This window comes from Odontesthes bonariensis, chromosome 18 (genome assembly GCF_027942865.1).
Source record: "Odontesthes bonariensis isolate fOdoBon6 chromosome 18, fOdoBon6.hap1, whole genome shotgun sequence".
NCBI classification, from domain to species: domain Eukaryota; kingdom Metazoa; phylum Chordata; class Actinopteri; order Atheriniformes; family Atherinopsidae; genus Odontesthes; species Odontesthes bonariensis.
The window spans coordinates 11,101,036-11,121,604 of NC_134523.1; the positions used below are offsets into that span (position 1 = coordinate 11,101,036).

General features: G+C 40.3%; 1 protein-coding gene across 1 annotated transcript in view; it reads right to left on the reverse strand.

The window, feature by feature from the left end:
• Nucleotides 1-20,569, reverse strand: part of gabbr2 (gamma-aminobutyric acid (GABA) B receptor, 2) — a 179,393-nt gene that overhangs the window by 34,258 nt on the left and 124,566 nt on the right. Inside the window, exon 13 of the mRNA XM_075449751.1 lies at nucleotides 17,107-17,229. Coding sequence (XP_075305866.1) covers nucleotides 17,107-17,229 — 123 coding nt within the window. The remainder of the gene's footprint in view (nucleotides 1-17,106; nucleotides 17,230-20,569) is intronic.

Here is a 20,569-nt window from a genome sequence, read left to right on the forward strand (position 1 = left end):
ACATTTCTCTCTGGTGGTTTACATGAGTCAGATATTTTTCAATGATCTAAAAGAACAAAAAGCAAGGGCACGACAACTTGTAAGAACAGCTTAAAGTAAAACGATTGGAACAGCTGCTCATACAAACTATATTTGTGGTTATCAGTCATGAGATTTAACATTTGCACGACGATCAAATTTAGTTACATAATACTGCTCAACAGGCCAGTCTCACCTCAACAGTGTCACTGGGATTTTTCTAGAGCTCTTTATCACCATAAATCAAGGCAGCAGGCAGTACTGTAGATTTCCACGTCATTGTACAACACACAGGATTAACATTCAAAGCTGACAATGCCCTTTTCCAAAGCTTCACTAAGTAGTTTTGGTTCCAAAAACTAACTAGAGTCGCTGACAAAACGGTAGGACTCCTTAGGAATGACAACAGGTTGTCGTAAATTGCATTTTTCGGGGGGACACTTTTACTTGCTCCGTATTCTCTTCATGTACAGAGCATCTCAACATGCTGCATTTCAACCTGAATATGAGCAAACAAACACAGACACACTTTGTCTCATCTACTCCAAGAAGTTAGAAGCAGGGCAGGCGTAGTGCCAGGTTGCTGCTACAGCGTTGGGTTTAATTATCTGACCTTCTTGTATTTGGCTCACACGCTCCCTGCTGATGGCAAACGCTAATCAATGTCACCCGTGGCAGTGTAATAAGTATCCATGACACTCTTTATTCTCAGTCCCCCTCCCAATTGTCTATCATCAAATACTGCATCGTCAACTTCATCTCCCCCATAATCTCAATCTCATAGTGATAGCTTATGTTCTATATTAGATCATGTACTTTCCCTGTAGCTCTTCACCCTTCAGTATTTCTCTTTTTAGCCTCTTGTTCAATCTTGCATGCTTCTCTCTCCTGCCCTCTCCTCTGGCTCCCACTCTCCTCTCTTTCTCTCTCGAGTCTCCTTGAGTTGGCTGTGCCTTTACCCCTTGTCCTGCCATCTTCAGATCCCTATACTGTTAGTGTAAAGTCTGCAGTGTGCCGAAGGCTCAAGGTCTAGTGTAAAAGAACTCTTGCACCTAACTGAATGTATTTGTATTCCTAGGCTTACAGTGCTGAGGCAGCGTTGGTACTTTATACAGGCAGCAGCGAAATGCTCTCATGTCCCCATCACTAGCTGACCTTCAGTGTCTCCTACTATATACCCAACTTCTACGAGCATTAAAACATGGGTACATGTGTGTTCATATTTGGGCATGCATGTGTACAAATGGAAACTATGTGGGATCAGTGATTAACCTTTAAGTTTGATTAGTTTAATTGACCCCCTCCCCTCACACTGTGTCACAGGGTGTCTCAGTGGTGCCTCCTTGTCCTTGAGGCGGCAGCTGAGCTGTGTCGACTCAATGACAGCAGAAAAAAATAATCTTCAGTAGATCTTGCAATAATACAGTTCACACACACAGTTGCTAATTTATTAATGAACCGATCTCTGAGGCTCACAGTTTACATCATATTCCTGTTCATATTTCAGTGCATACAGGACTACACTGCACTCATTCAATTTGAATTAGCTTTCGTTTCAGTATTCAACATCCTGACATTTTCGTATGAAGTCCCAACAAGGTTTTTTCTCCTTATTTTTTTTTTGTTGTTGTTGTGAATAATATTCCATCTGATGGCTACGCAAAAGCACAAATGCTGAGATACAAAGTTGTTTCTCACACATTTCTGTCAAATAAATCTGGGTACCACACTGATTGAGGCTCCTTAGAAAAAAAAAAGAAAAAAATACAAATAAAAGAAATAAAGGCAATCCTCTACCAAGCAATACCAAGTCCCTAGCAGTAGTACATTTTGCTGAGCCAGGTCCTGGGTGGCAATGCAGCAAAGGTCATGAGCCTTCTTTGGCGCAAGACTAACAACTGCTATTGCTTGCTCTTTCTAATCTCATGCTGTCCACACAACTGTCAGAAGTTATCAGCAATATAGATTTATTGTAGCCAATGGTAACTCCAAGTTTTAAATTAATAAATAAGAAAATATACATCATCTCAGTGTTATCATTCATAATTATAATTTCCCAAGGTGCAGATTTCTCACTTGAGCATGACCATGTTTATTATTTTAAAGTTAAAAAAGACACTCGGCACATGTGGCCTTGATTGTAAAGTTACTCGACAGGAAATGAGGATAGAGAAACAGAGAGAGAGAGGGAAGAGATGCACCAAAGGGCCTCGAGCTGGGGATCGAACCCTGGAACGACTGCGTCTAGCTGCTTCAGCCTCAGCATATGGGATGCCTTCTCAACCAGTTTATCAACCGGCAGCCCCCTTTCATTTTTTAAATGTGTATACAATTGCCCACTGAGCAAAATGGTCAGTCTTTTGTCAAGCAAAGCCGGAGGATTTCTTTCTGTGTTGTAGTATTTTTTCATCTGTACAGAAAAGCCCGTCATTCTCACTAAAAAACAATGTATACCAGTGAATGTACTGCAGATGCATGGTATAATCTTATTTCTTGTAACTTTTTTGCTGCACTACACAACAATTTACTGCAAATGTTTTGTATTAACTGAACTGCATGCTTAGAATAAATAAGAATGAAATTAAGAACAGAAATAAAGCCCTGAACAGATTATGCTTACTGGGTAACATGGTTGGATTTAGGGTTGAGAGGTCAGCGTTACCCAACAAGTCGAACATTCACACTTTCTGATCAAGACAACGGCTTTCAGAATAATAAGGTTTGTTGTGGTAAACTGAATGAAGGGGCCAAACAACTGCGAGAACCATTTGCGCACCTCTTAATCGCCTTGCTGCTTCTATCATCACTATTATCATCATCATAACCGACACACACGGACACTGCCATCGTCAAGAGGGCATCAATAACTTGATTTTTTTTAACCAATTATGTCTGTGCCCTTGGCCAAACAAAACAGAACTGCCTTTCCCTTAACTGTGAGTGCATATGTGCGTTAGCTGCTGAGCCATAATGGAATCCTATGGGCTGAGGAGAAACATTGATGGATGTATCTTTTCACTAATAGGGGATGTTTGTAGTATGAAAGAGAGACAGAAAGAGGCAGATAGATGGAAAAAGAAAACTGATCAGATAAATGTATAGAGGAAATGCGAGAAAGGGCATGAGGCAAACGAAAGAGGGGAACAAGAAGAGATAAAGAGATATACTGCAGACATCATTATATTGATACAAATTGAGTGAAGGAGGGGAAGCTAAATAGAATGCCTGAACGTGTATGTGTGTTGAAACAAGATCACAATAATAATCTGAGACATTGCTACAGCTAAACGCACAAACAATCCCTTAGACAGCAACATTTGGAGGCATGCATGAATACCTAATATCAAAAATAGTTGTGAAATATCAGTAGGAGTATACTGTACATGGACACAGCTGAACATTTCTTTTTTACATAAAGCTTCACATATTTGTAAAGTATATTAACCAGTGTCCACACGCCACTTGCTAAAGCTTCGGCTGTAACTGTGCAAACTCTTGTCATCAATTTTTCATTTTGAAAGACTTCTAATTGGTCAATTGCATAACCCACAAGCTCATTCAGCTGTTGCCTAGCAAATGCAGTCTAGGGGAACAGGAAGAGGGGTGCAGGAAAAAAAAACAAAAAACAGTGCTGGGCAGTAAAAGAGAAGTACAGGTGATGGTGGAGGTCAGGATAATTTACTGTGCTTGGGTTTATTTTGTTTGGGTGAAAGAGAGACAGTTACACAGTGAGGTGAGCGGCAGCAGCGAATGCTGACACCCAATTCCATTTTCGCCAGATTCTCTTGAACAGGTTCAGTCATGCACAACCACACGTCCAATTTACCAGCTAGTGTCAACAAAATACTGCACCTCTGAAGCAGTTCTTAAAGTGCCTTCCCGCATGATTCACTGATAACACTCAGCTTACACATAGCGTACCCTCTTGTCCCCCACAAGAAAAATGCCTGTGCATTGCCAAAGCATGAAAACACTGTCTGAGCAAATACCTCCAAATAACTTCTAAAAACCTTGTGTAAACTAAGACCTCTGTTGTCTTGGCTAGATATCCTGAGGTCCGTTTCACGTAGCAGGTTTAGTGAAAACTCTGAGTTGGTTAACCCTGAAATGAGGGAAACCCTGAGTTTTCCGTTTCACAAAGGGAGGTAACTCAACCCCGAGAAAGAGGGGTAACTCTAGCCTGTTTCATAAAGAGAGGTAACTTAACCTCACGGTCAGTTACCGGAGTAACAGACTCTCTGAACCTAACCTGGTCGGGACCAGGTTTTATTCAAGAAACCTTGAGTTTCTTTCTGTCTCCGCCCTCTTTCAGACACACACGCCATTTGATTTCCTCATTCATTCAGTCAGCAGAGCGAGTTCTTCTACTTCTATAAGTCCATTAGGCACAGTAGGAGGCGACTTTTTTCACGAACATGTCCTTTTGACAACGATCCCGTGGATGAAGGTGCAGCATTATTGCGCAGAGAAATAAATATTCGTCGGAGATGGTTATCAGACCGCGCATAGATTTTTGCATTTACAGACAATTATCTTTTTGAGCGGCACCATCAGAATGTGTTGGGACAAAAGAAAAAAAAGACATAAAAGACAAATAAATATTTGTATGAATAGGCTTAAAAAAGACATATATAGGCCTATTATATTTTATGAAGGCACTCGTGTCTTGGGGGTGGATTCCCTCAGCCACTGCCCTCCCGTTAGAGGTGGTGGTGCTGGGCACCACCCGTTTTACGGGCATCTGCCTTCTTTCTTTTGGCTCAGTAGAAGTCTGTGTTAGTTTAAATAAGCTTAATTATTTAACAGAACATGATATAGATGATGACTCTAAATTGTCCTTCGGAGTGACTGTGAGTGTGCATGGTTGTTTGTCTCGTTTGTCTCTATGTGGCCCTGTGATGGACTGGCGGCCTGTCCAGGGTGTACCCCGCCTCTTGCCCATTGACCGCTGGGATAGGCTCCAGCCCCCCCGCGACCCGACTGACGGATTCAGCGGTGTATAGATAATGGATGGATGGATGGTATAGATGAGAAGACATAGTTTATGTGTGTGAAAACAGCATTATGTTGGGAATAAAATAACTGCACAGTCAAATAGCCACTTAATATTTATTTTACAGTGTAAAATATGATCAAAATGAGGTACCTCCGTGCCGAGGTCTCACCTGTTTGAACAATGTTTTTATATTTCATCTTAAACTGCTGCCAAGAGCGCTTCTCCCCTGCGGGATTGCACCTAAATGAAATAAATGAATGGGCTACCATTCAAGCAGTTTCCCTGTAATATTATTGTGATTGCAAAGGACGACATTTAAACTTACACTTTTGCTGCTGCAACGGTGTTGCACTTATTTCTAAAAACGTATTGAAACTCGCCGTATGAGCGCATTAAGATTTCCAATTCGAGGTTGGTGAAAAAAACGTAGCCCCTCCTCTTCCCCGTTGCCATGGTGACTCGTCGAATTGGGGCTCCATTGATGCTGGCTTTTTAAAGTTGTGGTGCACGCGCTAAACTCAAGGTGAACTTACTCAGAGTTGATTAACCTCACTCAAATCAGCGTTTCTGGAACCGAAAACTCAGGGTTTTCTATCTCAGAGTAGATCAACTCAGAGATCAGGAATAGACTCAGAGTTGGAACCTGCTACGTGAAACGGACCCCAGGTTTGCCTTTCCCCCGAGAAACTTACAGAGGTAAGGAGTTGGAAATAAGCAAAAACAACAAACATGGAAAGGCTTTCCAACTTTGGTGCATCACGGCAACTTCACCACACATTAAAGTCATCATTGAGAAAAGAACCTCTGAACATAAGATTCATACCTTAACTTAATATACTGTAATACAAATTATAATAATATATAATATAATAATTATAATATATATATAATATAATATATTATGGACCGATGTTTACAAATGTACATCCCAACTTGACAACTATTTGGTTTTCCATTAAAAAAGCTTCTCACAATCAAGGCCACCAACTTATCTAATAGGGCTAAACTAATTTGGAGACCGCACAAGTAGCATCAGAGGTGTAACATAGGCTGTTTTTGGACACTAGTTTACGTTTCTCTGTTTAATTGACACTTGAAGAAAAAACAAATGAAGCCTACGTGCACAGCTGGTGCCTTCTACGCAGGAGAATGCCAATAGCCACAATAGGCTACTGTTCAAGAAATACAGTTCAAAGGGTGACAAAGAAAAAGTGAATGGAGGACTCAGTGGTTTTTGATGGTGCATCTTTGCGAAAGGGAAAACGATAATTATTAAGTCAGCAAAAACATATATGTCAAATATATATATGATTAGATGCCCATACAAATGTACTGTGGGGCCTGGCATGTAGAAAATGTGACTGAGAATTGTCTAAATATTGATATGTTGTGGTTTCATATCAAGAGAATGAAATAATGCAGATACATAGAGTGGAGCATCGTGTCTTATATTAACTGGAATATTATCCAGTTATTGATGCAATCTAATAATGCAGCACATGCAGTCACGAGACCTTACTGTAAATGTAACAAAGCACATAGGCAAGGTTTTAGACACTCACACAGGCATACAAATCTCCATTCGCGTGAGGTCTATGTACCCTTCACTTTTGCTCTCTCCCTACAATCCCGCTTCCCTTCAGACGTGGTCGATGTGATGAGGCCTAGGTGGGTGGTGGTTATCCATTAATGACCCAGTTCAGTTTGAATTGGCATTGATCCCAGCGAGTGCTTTACTTAGGGCTAACAAAGAAAGCCTCAAAGCCCATCTTAGCACCAATTTTAGCTCTGATAGTGCTGCAAAGATGATGCTGCAGATGACATTGCTCTTCAGGCTTGAGAATAAATACTTTATGAGTCTCAGTATTTTTCATGACATATCATTGTGTCTTTCACTGTGAATATGATTACTCCTGAATAAATGTTTGTATAATCCAAAACTGAATGTAGGAGTCTGGGTTGAATTTAATTTCTATGTATATTTCCAAAGAAACACCAAACCGTAGACAACCATCTTGAGATTAAATATCAACTGAAATACATGAAATGTAAACAGGACTCCTCCTCCCACCCACGGTCCCAGAGCGTGCTGATAGTGAAACAAGAGCATAGTGTCCTTCATATGGCATTCACACAATCAACAGTTGACTGGGGCTGCAGTGGAGAACCTGTGTGAGTCAGCGAGAGGAAGGGGAACACGACAGGTACAGTGTGAGTGGGTGTATAAATGCAGTGTTAAGGGGTGATATAGGGATTTTGGCATGTTATAGTTAAATCACATGTAATCCATGCACTGTTGAGAAAGCACATCAGTGATGTTTACAATCTTGAATGTATTATTTTTAATGCTTCAGTAACTACTGACTTCAGTTTGTTTTGGAAAACACTAAAATCAATTTAATGAAACGCAGCCCCAATTCCAAAAAAGTTGGGACTCTTTTTCATGAAAAACATTGCCTCATCTTGAATTTAGAGGTAGCAATGCATCTCAAAAAAGTTTGGGCAGGGCCATGGTTACCACTGTGTAGCATGCCCTCCTCAGTCTGGAACAGTCTGTAATTTAATGTAAAGTCTTAATGAGAATTGAATAGTGCTGAAATGTACAATCTCCTCCATGAAAAAGACGTAATCTGGATGGGAGCATATGTTGCTCTAAAATCTGTCAATGCCCTTCAGAATTTTGTCTGATTTGTCTGACCACGGAACAGTTTTCCACTTTGCCTTAATCCATTTGAAGTGGGCTTGAATGGAGGAAGCGTTACTGGATGATGTTCACAAATAGCTTCATCATTCAGCTTTAATCTGCTCCTGTGAATGGCACAGTGAACTGATTTCCAGAAATCATTCTTTGTGAAGTCTTCCTGAGCCCATGCAGTGATTTCTGTGACAGAATCATGCCTGCTTTTAATGCAGTGCACAAATGCAGAGTGGGGCTTTTTGTGTTATCATACCCTTGCAAAGCAAATAGAATGATATATTGTTTTCAACTGTCTTGCATAATAGACCTCTCCATTGTAGTGGTCAACCCCATTGATATAAATAGAGGGGGGCAAAATATTTTTAAATATTACATTACGACCACCCACGATGTAATCAATGAATATAAAAAGTAAAATAGTCATCTTTTTGATTTCACCAAAACTGAAAAAGTTGCACTGGTATAAAAGTAGAACTTAGAGCAAAGCCGATGGACTGTATCTCATTAGATTTAGCTAGTGGACCTACTAAAGTGGCCAGTTACCTTGAAGTCAAAGTGTTACAAAAATGGACCTGTGAAAAACGAAATGTAAAATTACAGCCAATGAGAAAGTTAAAAATATATATATTTGAAAGATTTTTAAGATGCTTGAAGAATACATATTTCATTGTAGAATATATCAGGAATGAATGGCTGTAAAAAGTAATCCTTGCAAACTGATTTTTTTTTTTTTGGCTCCGATGCGATATTTGGCAGAACCTGTGACCTTACATTTTTTTATGCAGGACCAAGTAAGCTGTAAATGTGATACATACATCAACACTACACATATTCAAAATTTACATCTTATGAAAAGGATTTTACAAGAACTAGGCTTTAACGTGATATCTTATTTTTAAACCATGGCATGAGAAAGCAGACTGTTTTAGGCCAACCTGAGTTTTCAGCCACTGGCCTTTCTGTCACAAGCTTGCCTTTCTGCTTTTTTCAGCACACTCCCAAGAGACAGAAAGTGGCCAAATGAAGAAAAGCTAGAGAAAAACAGAGAATGGAGCTGGAGGTATAGAAATAGAGTGAATCTGCAGATAACATGACTCTGAAGGAAAATTTTCTAACGGAGGGACGACAGGAGTGAAATGGGTATATAGCAAAGGTAGAAAGCAAGAGACAAAAGACAACAAACAAAACAAAATAAACAAACAAACAGCGAAGAAAAAAAATTAACAATAAATAAAAGAGACAGAACTGAATGCGAGAAAACCTTACTGTGGGAGCAGACTAGAGTGCCTTAGCAAGCCTGTGAGGGGACTGAGGTAAATGTAAGCAACAGCAGTGAGAAAAGATTGGTGGACAAAACAGGCAGAGAAAAGACAGTAACTGCCATGGCTTAGTAATCAAAGACACTTAAAATAAACTTCTATGAAGTAGTAATATAATTACAGAGCATGAAATCACATGTGACATGCCACGTTAATATGCTGCGTGCGATTGTATGCAGTGGAGCTGAATAATGCAAGCAAATGATATCAAGAGTGGACAGATTCAACAAGTAGCAGGGAGTCGCACAATTAACGGTAAGTACAAAATGCCAGGAACCGTGTACATAGTGACACTAGAATCTGGAGCCATGCTGATAACAGGTGTTGGCCGTCAAATTGGTCAGATGTAATTATTAACAGGAATTCAAGCAGGTGCAAAAACTGGTTGTTTCATCTGTTACCCATAGGCTGTCTGTTGTGCTTTTATGCATGTATGTAAATGTTTCGAGAGCATATGTTTCTTTTATAGTCCCAAGTGAAAATGCTGTGAAAAGTATGAAATCTAGCCACGTTAAATGAATTTCCATTGTATGAGGGAAAAAAATCTTCACATTTATGTCAAGGCCATATAACAAAGATCCCAAAAGTGCCCTTTAGACTCAGCTCAAATTAGTGGTAAATCTCAGCACTGATCTCTTTGCTCAGCCTGGCAGTGAGGTTCCTGCCTGAATCTCCGCTACTTATAACGAGAAAGCTATTTACCATCAGGTCATCTTCGCAAAGAGGAATATTTCCACTTTAAATGCGAGTAGTGAGTCATACTTAGGCATGCTACTCCAGTGAAATGATATTAGGAACAGGTAAGTGCATTGTCTAAGCACCAGAATGAATCTCTTCTTCCCCCTCCCTTTCTCTCTGTATGCTTTGTCTGCATACAGGTGGGGGCAGCAGAGGCAGTAAAGCTGCAAAAAAATCTCAGAGTTTAGATGAAAATAAGTATGCAGACTGAAAGTGTGTCTGCATATATGGACCTTCTCTGCTCCAGTAAATCGCTGTTGATCTATCAGTTCAGTGCATGCAAATCTCTATGGATGCTTAAAATCTTCTCAGCATCTATCACCATGCTGAAGTGGGTGCCTCAACCCGTTATTTTTGTCTCATGAATCAACAGTGCCGCTCTATGCGTTACGAATGTCAGGAATCATGGCCGTTGCCATGGTGATGCCACACTGCAATATTCTATTGCAGCTCGCTTGCCTGCCGATGCTTGCAGCAGCTTCCAAGCTGGGAAAAACGACAGAGGGAGGGAGGGAGGGAGGGGAAGACATGAGGAGACACAGTGGTGGGAGTCTGCGGCAGAATCCACCAGAATGCTAATCATCCTTCCTTGACAGTTTGTCCTTCATTATGCAAGAGTCAATGCCAAGGACCACAAGGGAGGACCTTAATGCATAGGTAAACACATAGGCATAAGGAACATGCCAATGCATGAGTGGGCACATTCTACATTCTGTATACAGGCTAGAAAATTTACATCACATACCTCAACACATGTGTACTTTGATATAACAATGCGTGGCTGTACTGCAAGGCTTAATCTGGTGGCAGCCAGAAGACCATTAGCAAATGCTCAATTATTAAAGAGACACAAAATGGATCTAATTGCTCACTGTAGCCCAAACTATCCATTAGTATTCCTGGGAAGTTTCTGGAGCAGCCTGAATGATTCCTGTTTTTAGAAAGCTCTCGAGTCAAGAGAGACAGTGATATGCTGTTTTACACGTGTTGTATAATGTAGAGGGAGTGCTGCAATTCACTATAACCCTCATTCACATTTTTTAAATTTAATTCAGCATATTGGGGTGTGATTTGTGTGTAGTACTCAGTGAAAAACAGATGAGATGCCAGGTTTCTTTAAAAAGGTTGGGGACAATGTCAAGGTCACAAGTCATGTCTGGCGAAGGGAGTTCATCGACAACTGTGATTAAAAATGCAAGTTTGAAGTGCAGCCATAAAATATGACTCAGGGGTCATTCTCCTCTAAAATGCTTAACGCTCCACATGCTCTCTGGCCCTCCTTTACTTTTATTTGTGAGGGTATTAAATCAGTCAATGTTTTATGAAGCATTCCACAAGGATCTATTGTCAACCTCTCCAGTTTCATCTACTTCTTAATGCTAATAAAAGATGCAAAGGGGAATGGCCTAGTTTTGCTGATGATATCTAATTAAGTTTAGCCTGTTGGATTCAGAGCAAAGAGATTACACTTGAAGGTCTATGCCCATGCTCCCTGAGGGTAAATCCAGGAAGTATGTCATAAGCAAGATCATTTTATCCAAAATCTTGATTATAGCCACTTATCCACTCAACAACGTGTAGAAAAGCCCATTTATAGAAAACACCCCACACTGGTGACCATTCCTGTGACTAAACTAAGAAAGAATCTACTACCCTTCTTGTAAATAACGTGCAAGTACCCTTGTAGGTCCTGTGTCAATAAGGAAACCGTCTTGAGATGGTGCAAACAACAAATGGGGTGGAAGAGTCCACTGTGGCACTTCAAAACCACTGCATTGTCATACTGCAAACCTTTGGGTGCAGCAGGTACACAGATTTGTGAGCGTATGGTCAACTCCCAATTCTCCACAGTGGTGAAATGTGAGAGGGGAGCAGGAGAGATACTGAGAAAGACAGAAGGAGAGAGAGGGAGACCATAAAAAAAGAGGAAAACAGACGAGAGTGAATTCACTGGGGATGTTGGCCATGTAATATGTGATAGCTTACAAGAAACTGGGAAACTAATGGTCTTTCCCCTCACTGTAATTACGGTTAGTCAGTCAGAGCTAGTCTCACTGGCTCCTGAGGCAGTTAAACTAGTCCCTTCCTCCAATTTGTTCATGGTGGAAAAAGTATTCAGAGTCTTTACTTGGAACACTACAAATACAAATGTACATGTAAAAGTCCTGTAACAAAAGTGTTACTAAAGTCAAATTGAGACTATATTACAGTATGCATCATGATATGAACACAACATTGTATTGTTATACATGAACAAAATAATTTGTTGAAGTAATGAAATCATTTTCTTGAATGATTGTCGAATTTCAGAAAATAGTCTTTGGGTTTAAAATGAACACGATCTTTAGTTTGTCCAAACCTCTAAATGAATTAAATCTTAAAAAAAGAAGAAATGATTGGATGATGACATTTGGGAATTTTTACATTATAACAATGATTCAAATCATAAAATAGTTCATAGTCAACTGAATTAAAATCAAGCATTTTTATCTTGGAATTTCATCTGTAGCAAAGCACCGTAGAAAATTGAATTCCTACATGTGATTTGTTTGTCAAACCCTTCATACGAAAAGGAAGTTGCAAGCAAAGCGTGGGATTATTTTAGTAGGGAAATACAGTGAAACAGAATTATAGTAAAGCAGGTGTTCACCATATCTGTACTTTAGTGCAGCACTTGATTAAAAATAATTACAAATACTTTACTTGAACAACAAGCTGCCACACTCAGAATTTCATGGTGAATTATATGATTAACTTCTCAGATTGTCAGGTGTAGCGTTACCGGGTATTTATATACCTATTAAATATAAGGATTTATAAGACGTTCTCACTGTCTTAATATCCTTAAACCTCGAAATTAGGGCACCACCTCGCTGATGTTTAAACTTGCTTTAAGTTACAGTCCAGGGAGGACGACTGTTAAAATCTTACGATCCTGGTATGTTAAATTAATAATCAATTTAATAATCAATTAATAATCAATTAATAATCAGTCTCATATCTCGCTACTTTCGTGAAGTTCTCGTTTGGTTGGACAGACATTACGTAAAGAAAGCATACGACACAATCTGTGATTATAACATATATATAGATATATGAACTGTTTATTACAATGATATGATCTTAGACATGAACCTTTAAACAAACAGGAGATGCATTGAATATGGGTGATTATATAAAACACTTAGTGAATGGAAAATAAAATATGGGGAATGGGGAAATACTGGATGTATTCAAATAGTTTGGGTTGGCTGACTATTTGAAGCTAAATACTGACATTTCGGATTAATTTATCATTCTGTGAAAGCCTCGAGACATCCATCAAACCCACTTTAAGGTGAAAACGGGTCGGTCTTACTGTGCTGAAGTTCTGTTCAGTCGATTCGGACCATGGTAGCGGCCACGCGGGGTCCGAGGGGACTTCTCTTCCGCTCTCTGGGCCTTCCTGGCTGTGGTGGCTGACCTTTTTAGCTTCTCAGTTGCTTCTTTCACCGGGAAACGGGAACGATGATGTCAAGGGCTTTACTGTGGGATGATCAAATCCATCGTTGTGTCAGAGTTGGTCCGTTGCTGCTTTCTCTGATGAAGTGAACTTAAGTTCACAGAAGATTAATAAAAGGTTGCTTGGAGTTGGCTTTCTTGGTAGGAAAAGGTGATGATGGCGTGGAACAGCGGAGGTTAGGACGTGCGACGTAGAAAGACGTGGGTGGCGAGGGACGAACACAAACACGTAAAACGTGCATCTTCAGAGTATTTCAATCTGTTTCTTTGTTCGGATCTTTCTTTCTCGTCTCCGGGGTCTCACTGGGTTCTGGAGGGTCTCCTCCGGTCGTCCGCTGCATCGTTATCCACACGTCCTTCCGCTCTCTCCTGAGATTATGGAAAACTCCCAAACTCCGGCGAGCTCTTCTCTTCTGCTTATATCATCTCTAAAAGTCTATGAGCAGCTGTTTTCTGCTCAAATCTACTTCTGAAACTCTGGGTTGGAACCCTTCTGGAACAAGAGCCAGAGCACAAGAGGGCAGACGCCTGAAGCGAGCCAGCAAACACCCGAGCGCCAGAGGGCAAGAAAGCAAGAGAGCCTGTGTTTTCCGCTGTTCCGGGTTTTGACTCTCGGAGGCGGGGCTTACACTACTTTTTCAGCCAATGACATGCTTGAACTGTGTGCATGTCTCTGTAAGGTGATCTGTGCTAGGGGGATTTCTGGATTTAGACAAAGGAACTCTGTGTTTCTCCATTACTCCCATCTCATAGAACATTTGTCTCGGTGATTCTGAAAACACCACATCTTGTTAAGATATGCAGATTAAAGATATAACATAGACTTGTAATACAAAGACATCAAAATAACACACATGATAAAGACAATTATGACTTTCAAAATTCAGGTGAATATCTATGAAATCGTGACATATGAATTGTGAATTACACAATGCTAATTTCTGTGTTAACAATGGGGACACTAAACGAATACCAAATAGATACCGAAGGGACATCGTTAGAAGTTACTAGCTGCATAATTGTCCATTTTACTGAGTCCTTTATATGTTCAACTAATCAACACTGCAGACCACTAGGGGGCAATGTGGTTCCATCAGGCAGGTTGGGCATTTTCCACCAAAATCAGTTCTTTGTCAATATTTAAGCCAGAATCGTACAAATTGTCTCTATATGCGTCTTGTGATCAAGCTGGAAACCTGAAAGAAATTGTACACGGTTATCAAACACATTTAATATAGTTTAAGATTTGACTACAAGTGAGTCTTCTCAGTTCGTATGTATAGCCATCTGGTCGGATTCCTGGTGAAAAGGGGTGTTAAAGTGTCAACTTTCGAGTTATGGTCTAGATAAGATAGTAAGTCTCCCACTTTTCCAAGAGTGAGTTCGACTCCCCAAAAGCTCTTAAGGGTGTTGTAAATTAGGCAGTTTCTGTCTCTTTTTCCTTTGTGGAGAGAAAATGAAGATCTGGTTTATATCCACATACGTAAACATCCCCCACAGGAATGTTGGTTTTGTCAAAGTTTGAAAAACTCTTAATCCACACGGCACTGTGACTGTTACACAGGCAAACCTGTATTATCTTTTTCTGAATGCTTTAGTATGATATTGTGCTAACAAACCCCTGAAATGTTTGTATGGGAAGTACAAAACACTAAGTATTTGTATCTTAGAATCTAAAAGACAGGTTTGCAATGTCGAAGAATGTATTTTTTTTCCTCAACCCTTATCTTCTTCTTAACCCCTCTGCAGGCATTGGGGTTGCCTTCTGGTTTCTGGTCCCACCTGACAGGCCTGCCGGCCCAGGGCACTGAGGAGCCCCAGGCTGTCTCCCCCCAGCTCAATCCCAAGGGTCCATTGCTGCTGGTGCTAGAAATCTAGTGGGCAGGGCAGGCATGTGAAGCCTATGCCTCAGCTCAGGCATGCAGATCCACATCCCCAGGGAAAATGCGGACTCCTACTCTCAGTAGTTTATATATTCACAACACTCCCTCGGCCGGGGGCTTAGAGTCAGAGAATACTCCATGAGGACCCAAGTGCACACACTGACAACATTCACAAATGAATATGTTAAGCAAGGCTTTGTTTCATCCCTTAGGCAGGCTTATATATATAAGTGGTGATCAGCACAAAGGAAATACAGCTTTGTCTAGAATTGTACAACTGTGGCATACCTTCAAAGTACACCGAATGGAGCACAAAGAGTAAACACATCTGGCAATATATAATACATATCTTCCTCAGAGAACTCCCACAGGAATCTTTTCGTCAAAGAAAAAAAAAATTCTCCCTGACCTGCTACTCTCAGACAAGGACTATTTATGACTTTACAGGATTTTCATTAAGCTGACGATACAAAAAAGTCAAAACATGGTGCAGGGCAGCATCAGGCACCCTTTCAATCCCCTGCAGGATCTTGGCAACAAGTAAGCAACAGCTAGAAAATCCCTCTAGAATTATCAAAAGAAGTTTCAATACGAATCAACCACAATGCCCTGCCTCTCTCCCCGACTCTGGGATTACCTTTGTTGAGAGCAAGGGTCACTGAGGATCTCCCATTGGCATCAATTCCTGAGGTCTCTGGGTTCCTGGGAGGCTGTTAACCGCCTTGTGAACTACAAACTAATGCTTGAAAGACTTGAGAAATGACTCACTAAGGAAAATCTCCACTCAGTAGTATGTACAAATGGTTGGTAGTATTTAAACAGATAATCTAATCCCAACTGAAGAGCAATAACGTCTCCTCCTTGTCATTTCTTGCAGAAAGAATCATATTTTCATATACAACACGTATACATTCAGTTCCTATCAGATTAATTCAATTCAATTATGAAAGAGACCGACAGCCATGTATACATTAAACCTAACATGGATGTTTTTGGAATGGATGAAGATTTGGGAGCACTTGGAGAAAACCTAAGCAGGCATAGCCAAAAAAAAGAAGAAAAAAAAGAAGCAGTTTAAGACTTCTTCGACTTCCAGCAAAACTGAATAAAAAAGTACTCACAGTACCAGCTCTTCGTCATTACTCTGTGCAACTCTCCTTTGGCCCAAAGGCAAGCCCAACTTTGTGTTTAATATGATTGAGGAGTTCAGCAACCTTTTCTTTTTGTTAAAAATGTGGACCTTTCTTTCTATAGCAGCTTAAACTGAAACTCAACTAAAAACACACTTAACAATCTCATAGTTGCAGCCCTAAATGTCTTTAATGGCAGAGGCCAGACGTATCAAACAAGAAAGCCACAATGCATGAAAACGTATTCAATAAATTAAAAGACTCGAGTCTGAGTCTCACTTTAACCAAAGTGACCTTAATACCACAGACATATGCGCTAATATGTTATATTGATTTTACACAGCATCAGCCTCTAACGCCAGTGCTACAGTATGTTCATTATAGCCTGTTGGACGTACAGCAAGACTAATCCTGTATCAATGTCATTCCAGTCTTAACAGTCACAGTATATAAGTGTTAATATTTACTCAACATTATGCAACCTCTCAAGCCAGGAGAATGTGATGCCAAGCGTCTCTTTTCCAGTCGGCATTGCCAATGTTTCCCATCCAAGCTGACAAATGTCCAGCCATGGGATGATCGCAGGTGGTAGCAATGGTTCCCATCCTGACCCAAAAATAACTAGCTCAAAGACACAAAGACACTTGTGCAACAGCCTAAGGTAGACATTTTGCTTTCCTGAACTAAAAAAAAACACCAGAATTTCTAGCAACAATCTATGTCACCAGGACTCTTCCAGCTCAGAGTTTTCATGTTGGTTTGACATAACACCAAAAGGGAGCAAATTCAGCCAAGATTGAAAAAAGATCAAATGACTACTCACCTCTAAGCTGTATTCTTCCACAGTCCTTCTGAGTGGATCCACAATCTGCCAGCAGATGAGGATGCATAAGTCGATTAGCAGCATCCCGCCAACGATAATCAACAGCTTCTGGTCCTTTATGATCTGGAGAATGGGGAGAAGATGAGATGCTTGTATTAAGCAAACTACTCAACACCTGCTGATGTAATGTATTACCATGTATGATCGAAAGGTAATTGAAAAAGAACATTCATCCTGACAACTGTAACTATGAGAACCAAGTCCCTACAATCCCACCTCACGAAAAATAAGCCTGCTGCTTTCATTCCAACTAATTAGGATTAATTTACTTCAATTAACCTCTAACTAGAAAAGGAAATCAGGCAAACTTTGAGGCAGCACAAGCACATGTGTTATTTACCAGATTTTTCTTTAATGGCCAGTGGCTAAGAACCACAAGTATATACCAGTTCTGCCAATGCTAAGATATGAGCAAGCCACATTTTGGTACCTTATGATGTGAGAATTTGGAAAAGATCCACACAAAAAAGACGAAATGCTGTCAACCACTAATGCTCCCTTTTGTACCCTGAACTTTGGAGGGATGAAAGTCTTGACCTGTTTGTGATCTTGCTTTTTTTAATAGCGCTTAACTGTCCGGAACCCCAGATCAAAGCAAAGGTCAGGGAACACAGGCTGGGCTCTGTTTGGAGACTATCACATACCCCAGATGCAACTTGCACAGGTGTCCAGCCCCCCCATCCCTTCCCCGGTGGGCTCAAAATGAGGCGCATGAGGGGCATGTTTTTTGATCTGCTGACTTTTGATGATGCTGGCATTGAGTAAATGTAGGCACGGCAAGACAAAGAACATTTCCTATCAAACAAATTGCATCAAGACAGTTATCAGGGCCTGCTGTGATTCAGGGAGTAAAGCAGGTCATTCACTAATCAGAGGGATGGTGATTTGATCCCCAGCCCCTCCAATCTGCATGTCGGTTTGCTTAGGGGCAAGATACTGAATGCAAAAAATGTTCCATTAATGTCTTAATGTGTGGGTGATGGAAAAAGATCTTCATGAATAGAATAGGGCACTGTTTGAATTATTGATTATGGCTCGTATTGTAAAGTGCTTTGACTAATTTACAGAAACTCAACGTAAATGTAGTCCATTTAGAAGAAGATAGGGGTGGAACAGGTCAAATTATTCACCTGAAACTAAGATGGAAAACATTTAAAATACATCAATATCGTAAAGCAAAAACTTCATACTACACTAGTATTGTAATTCGATTTTCAGACTGGTTGTCCATTGTCTTCCCCCAGTTCTATTGCCAAACTGACATATCACTTGAGTTCCAGTGCTATTCTGTCTTTTAGCAAATTTGAGGAAAGTTTAGCAGGCTTTGAGTTATGTATTTATTTTCAAACAAGTGATTATAATGCAAAAAACAAACCTACAGATTCAATTATTTACAAAATAAAAAATACAAAACAAAATTAATTGGTCATGAAGAAAATATGCATTTTACAGGATGATGTGGGAAAAAAACAGAAGCTGCATCATCTGGAAGAACAGAATAATTGAAATACTGAGGGAAAAAATATTTTTACAGACGTTATAATATCCAGAGAGTAGAGAAACACTTAGAAGACATTCTGACGTGTTCACAATCGTAAGCCAGGGTCCCATTCCCAAATGTGTGGGAATTCTTCTAACAACTTTTCAGAAAATTGATTAAATAAGATGTGAACTTATTTGATCATTAGGGGATAGCTCACTGAGATAGGCAGAAGGTTTAATATTTTTCAGAAAAGAGTCATTTCAGTCACCATCTATTTGCTAAATCTGTTTTCATTTGGTCAGGTATATCCTTAAATCAATAAACCACATTTACTAAATATAAATACTTATGTGCTCAATTTTAGTTTCCATCCAGCTGATTTTATGTCCAAATTGAAAATGTGCATAAAAGAAGCCACACAGCCGTAGCGTACTTATGTAAATTACTTGATTTCCTTTGTACCTTTTCAGCTTTTCCCTATGCGAGTGTGGCAGCACACGTATTCATGCATGCAGCAATATTTCACCACAGAGAACTCAGTAAATTACCAGGACACACAGGTTGACAAGTAGCTACTACAGGGGCCAGAGTGATGGAGTGTGCGCAGGTGATTTTTCTAAGTGTGTACGTTTGTCTGTGTCTGTGCCGCGCATTTGTGTGTGTTTGGAAAAAGGACATTGATGGACCCCTCCCTCCGTGCTGTCTTTGACACTGAGCTTTTTAAGAAGTGAACGAGTGCCTACTGCAGCCCACCAAGTGGAACCCTTATCTAACTCGTCCTTGATTTAAAATTTCTGCTTTCCCAGGGTACAGAAAAAAAATAAATGAGGGAAGGGTGAGGAAGGGGAGTAGTATGCAGTTCCAGTTCCATGGTTTGAAGAAAAGATGGCTAACACTTGTGTCTGTCCCTCCCCTGACAGCAGTTGGCAGACATTTCAGGGCACCAACAGCAACTATCGGTCTGCTGAAGCCAAAGCACCTGCACTCAATCAGTGTGGTTTGTGTGCATGTTCTGCACACAAACCCGGGCCCTGAGCCAACAGAGCATACATCTTGAGGGTTAAGGGCTGAAGTATGCAGTACGGGTGAAGACTGCCTCTGAAGAAACATTTGCTTTGTATTTGTTAGCAAGAGAAAAAGGATGAAAAGGGGAGAACTGAGTTGAGATAATTGGCAATGAAAAGTCAGGGCAGTATAGAACTGACAAAGGCAAAATTGTTTTGTTACCAGAGAAGATCAGTTTGAAAAAGACAATGAATTAAAGAAATTTTAAGGCTCTGTTTCTTACATTTTAAAATTACAGTGGAAACTAAAGAAGAACTTAGTTATTTGCTCATTGTCTTATAAGCTGCAATCTGGATTCTCTTAATCAGTCATTTGCCAACTTTCCCCAGCTTTCCCTTATCTTTTCATAGTGTCCAACCTACTTTTCTTGCCACTGAGGCCACAGTCTTTGTCTCATCTCTTTCTCTGCCCTGCTTTGCCTTCTGTCTTTCCATCAGTCCTTCTGCTACTACTTCCCTACATCCATCCAACCTCTTACACTCTTTCAATCATCCCTCTTTCTTCATTCTTCTCCTGCTTTCTGGCAGGCCACCCACACTTCCTCCAATATGAAAGAGGGTGAGAGAGAAAGAAAGAGAAATGGAGGGGGAGAGAGCAAGATCTATAAATACAAAGAGGCCAAGCACAGTTACAACACACAGAGAGCGCCACTTTATATAACTGGGCCAATGAAACAGATTGTGTCAGATGTTTAAAAAACCATTTGTATTTCGAGATTCTTTTTTTTTTCCCTTGGAAAAGATTTTAAAAGCAGGTGCCAGGGCCTGCTGGTCTTTCAGGCTGTTTGTTGAAACGCATGAGTCTGAGCACAATCACCCACACACCAGTGCTGAGGTTTCATAAGACATGCGAGTC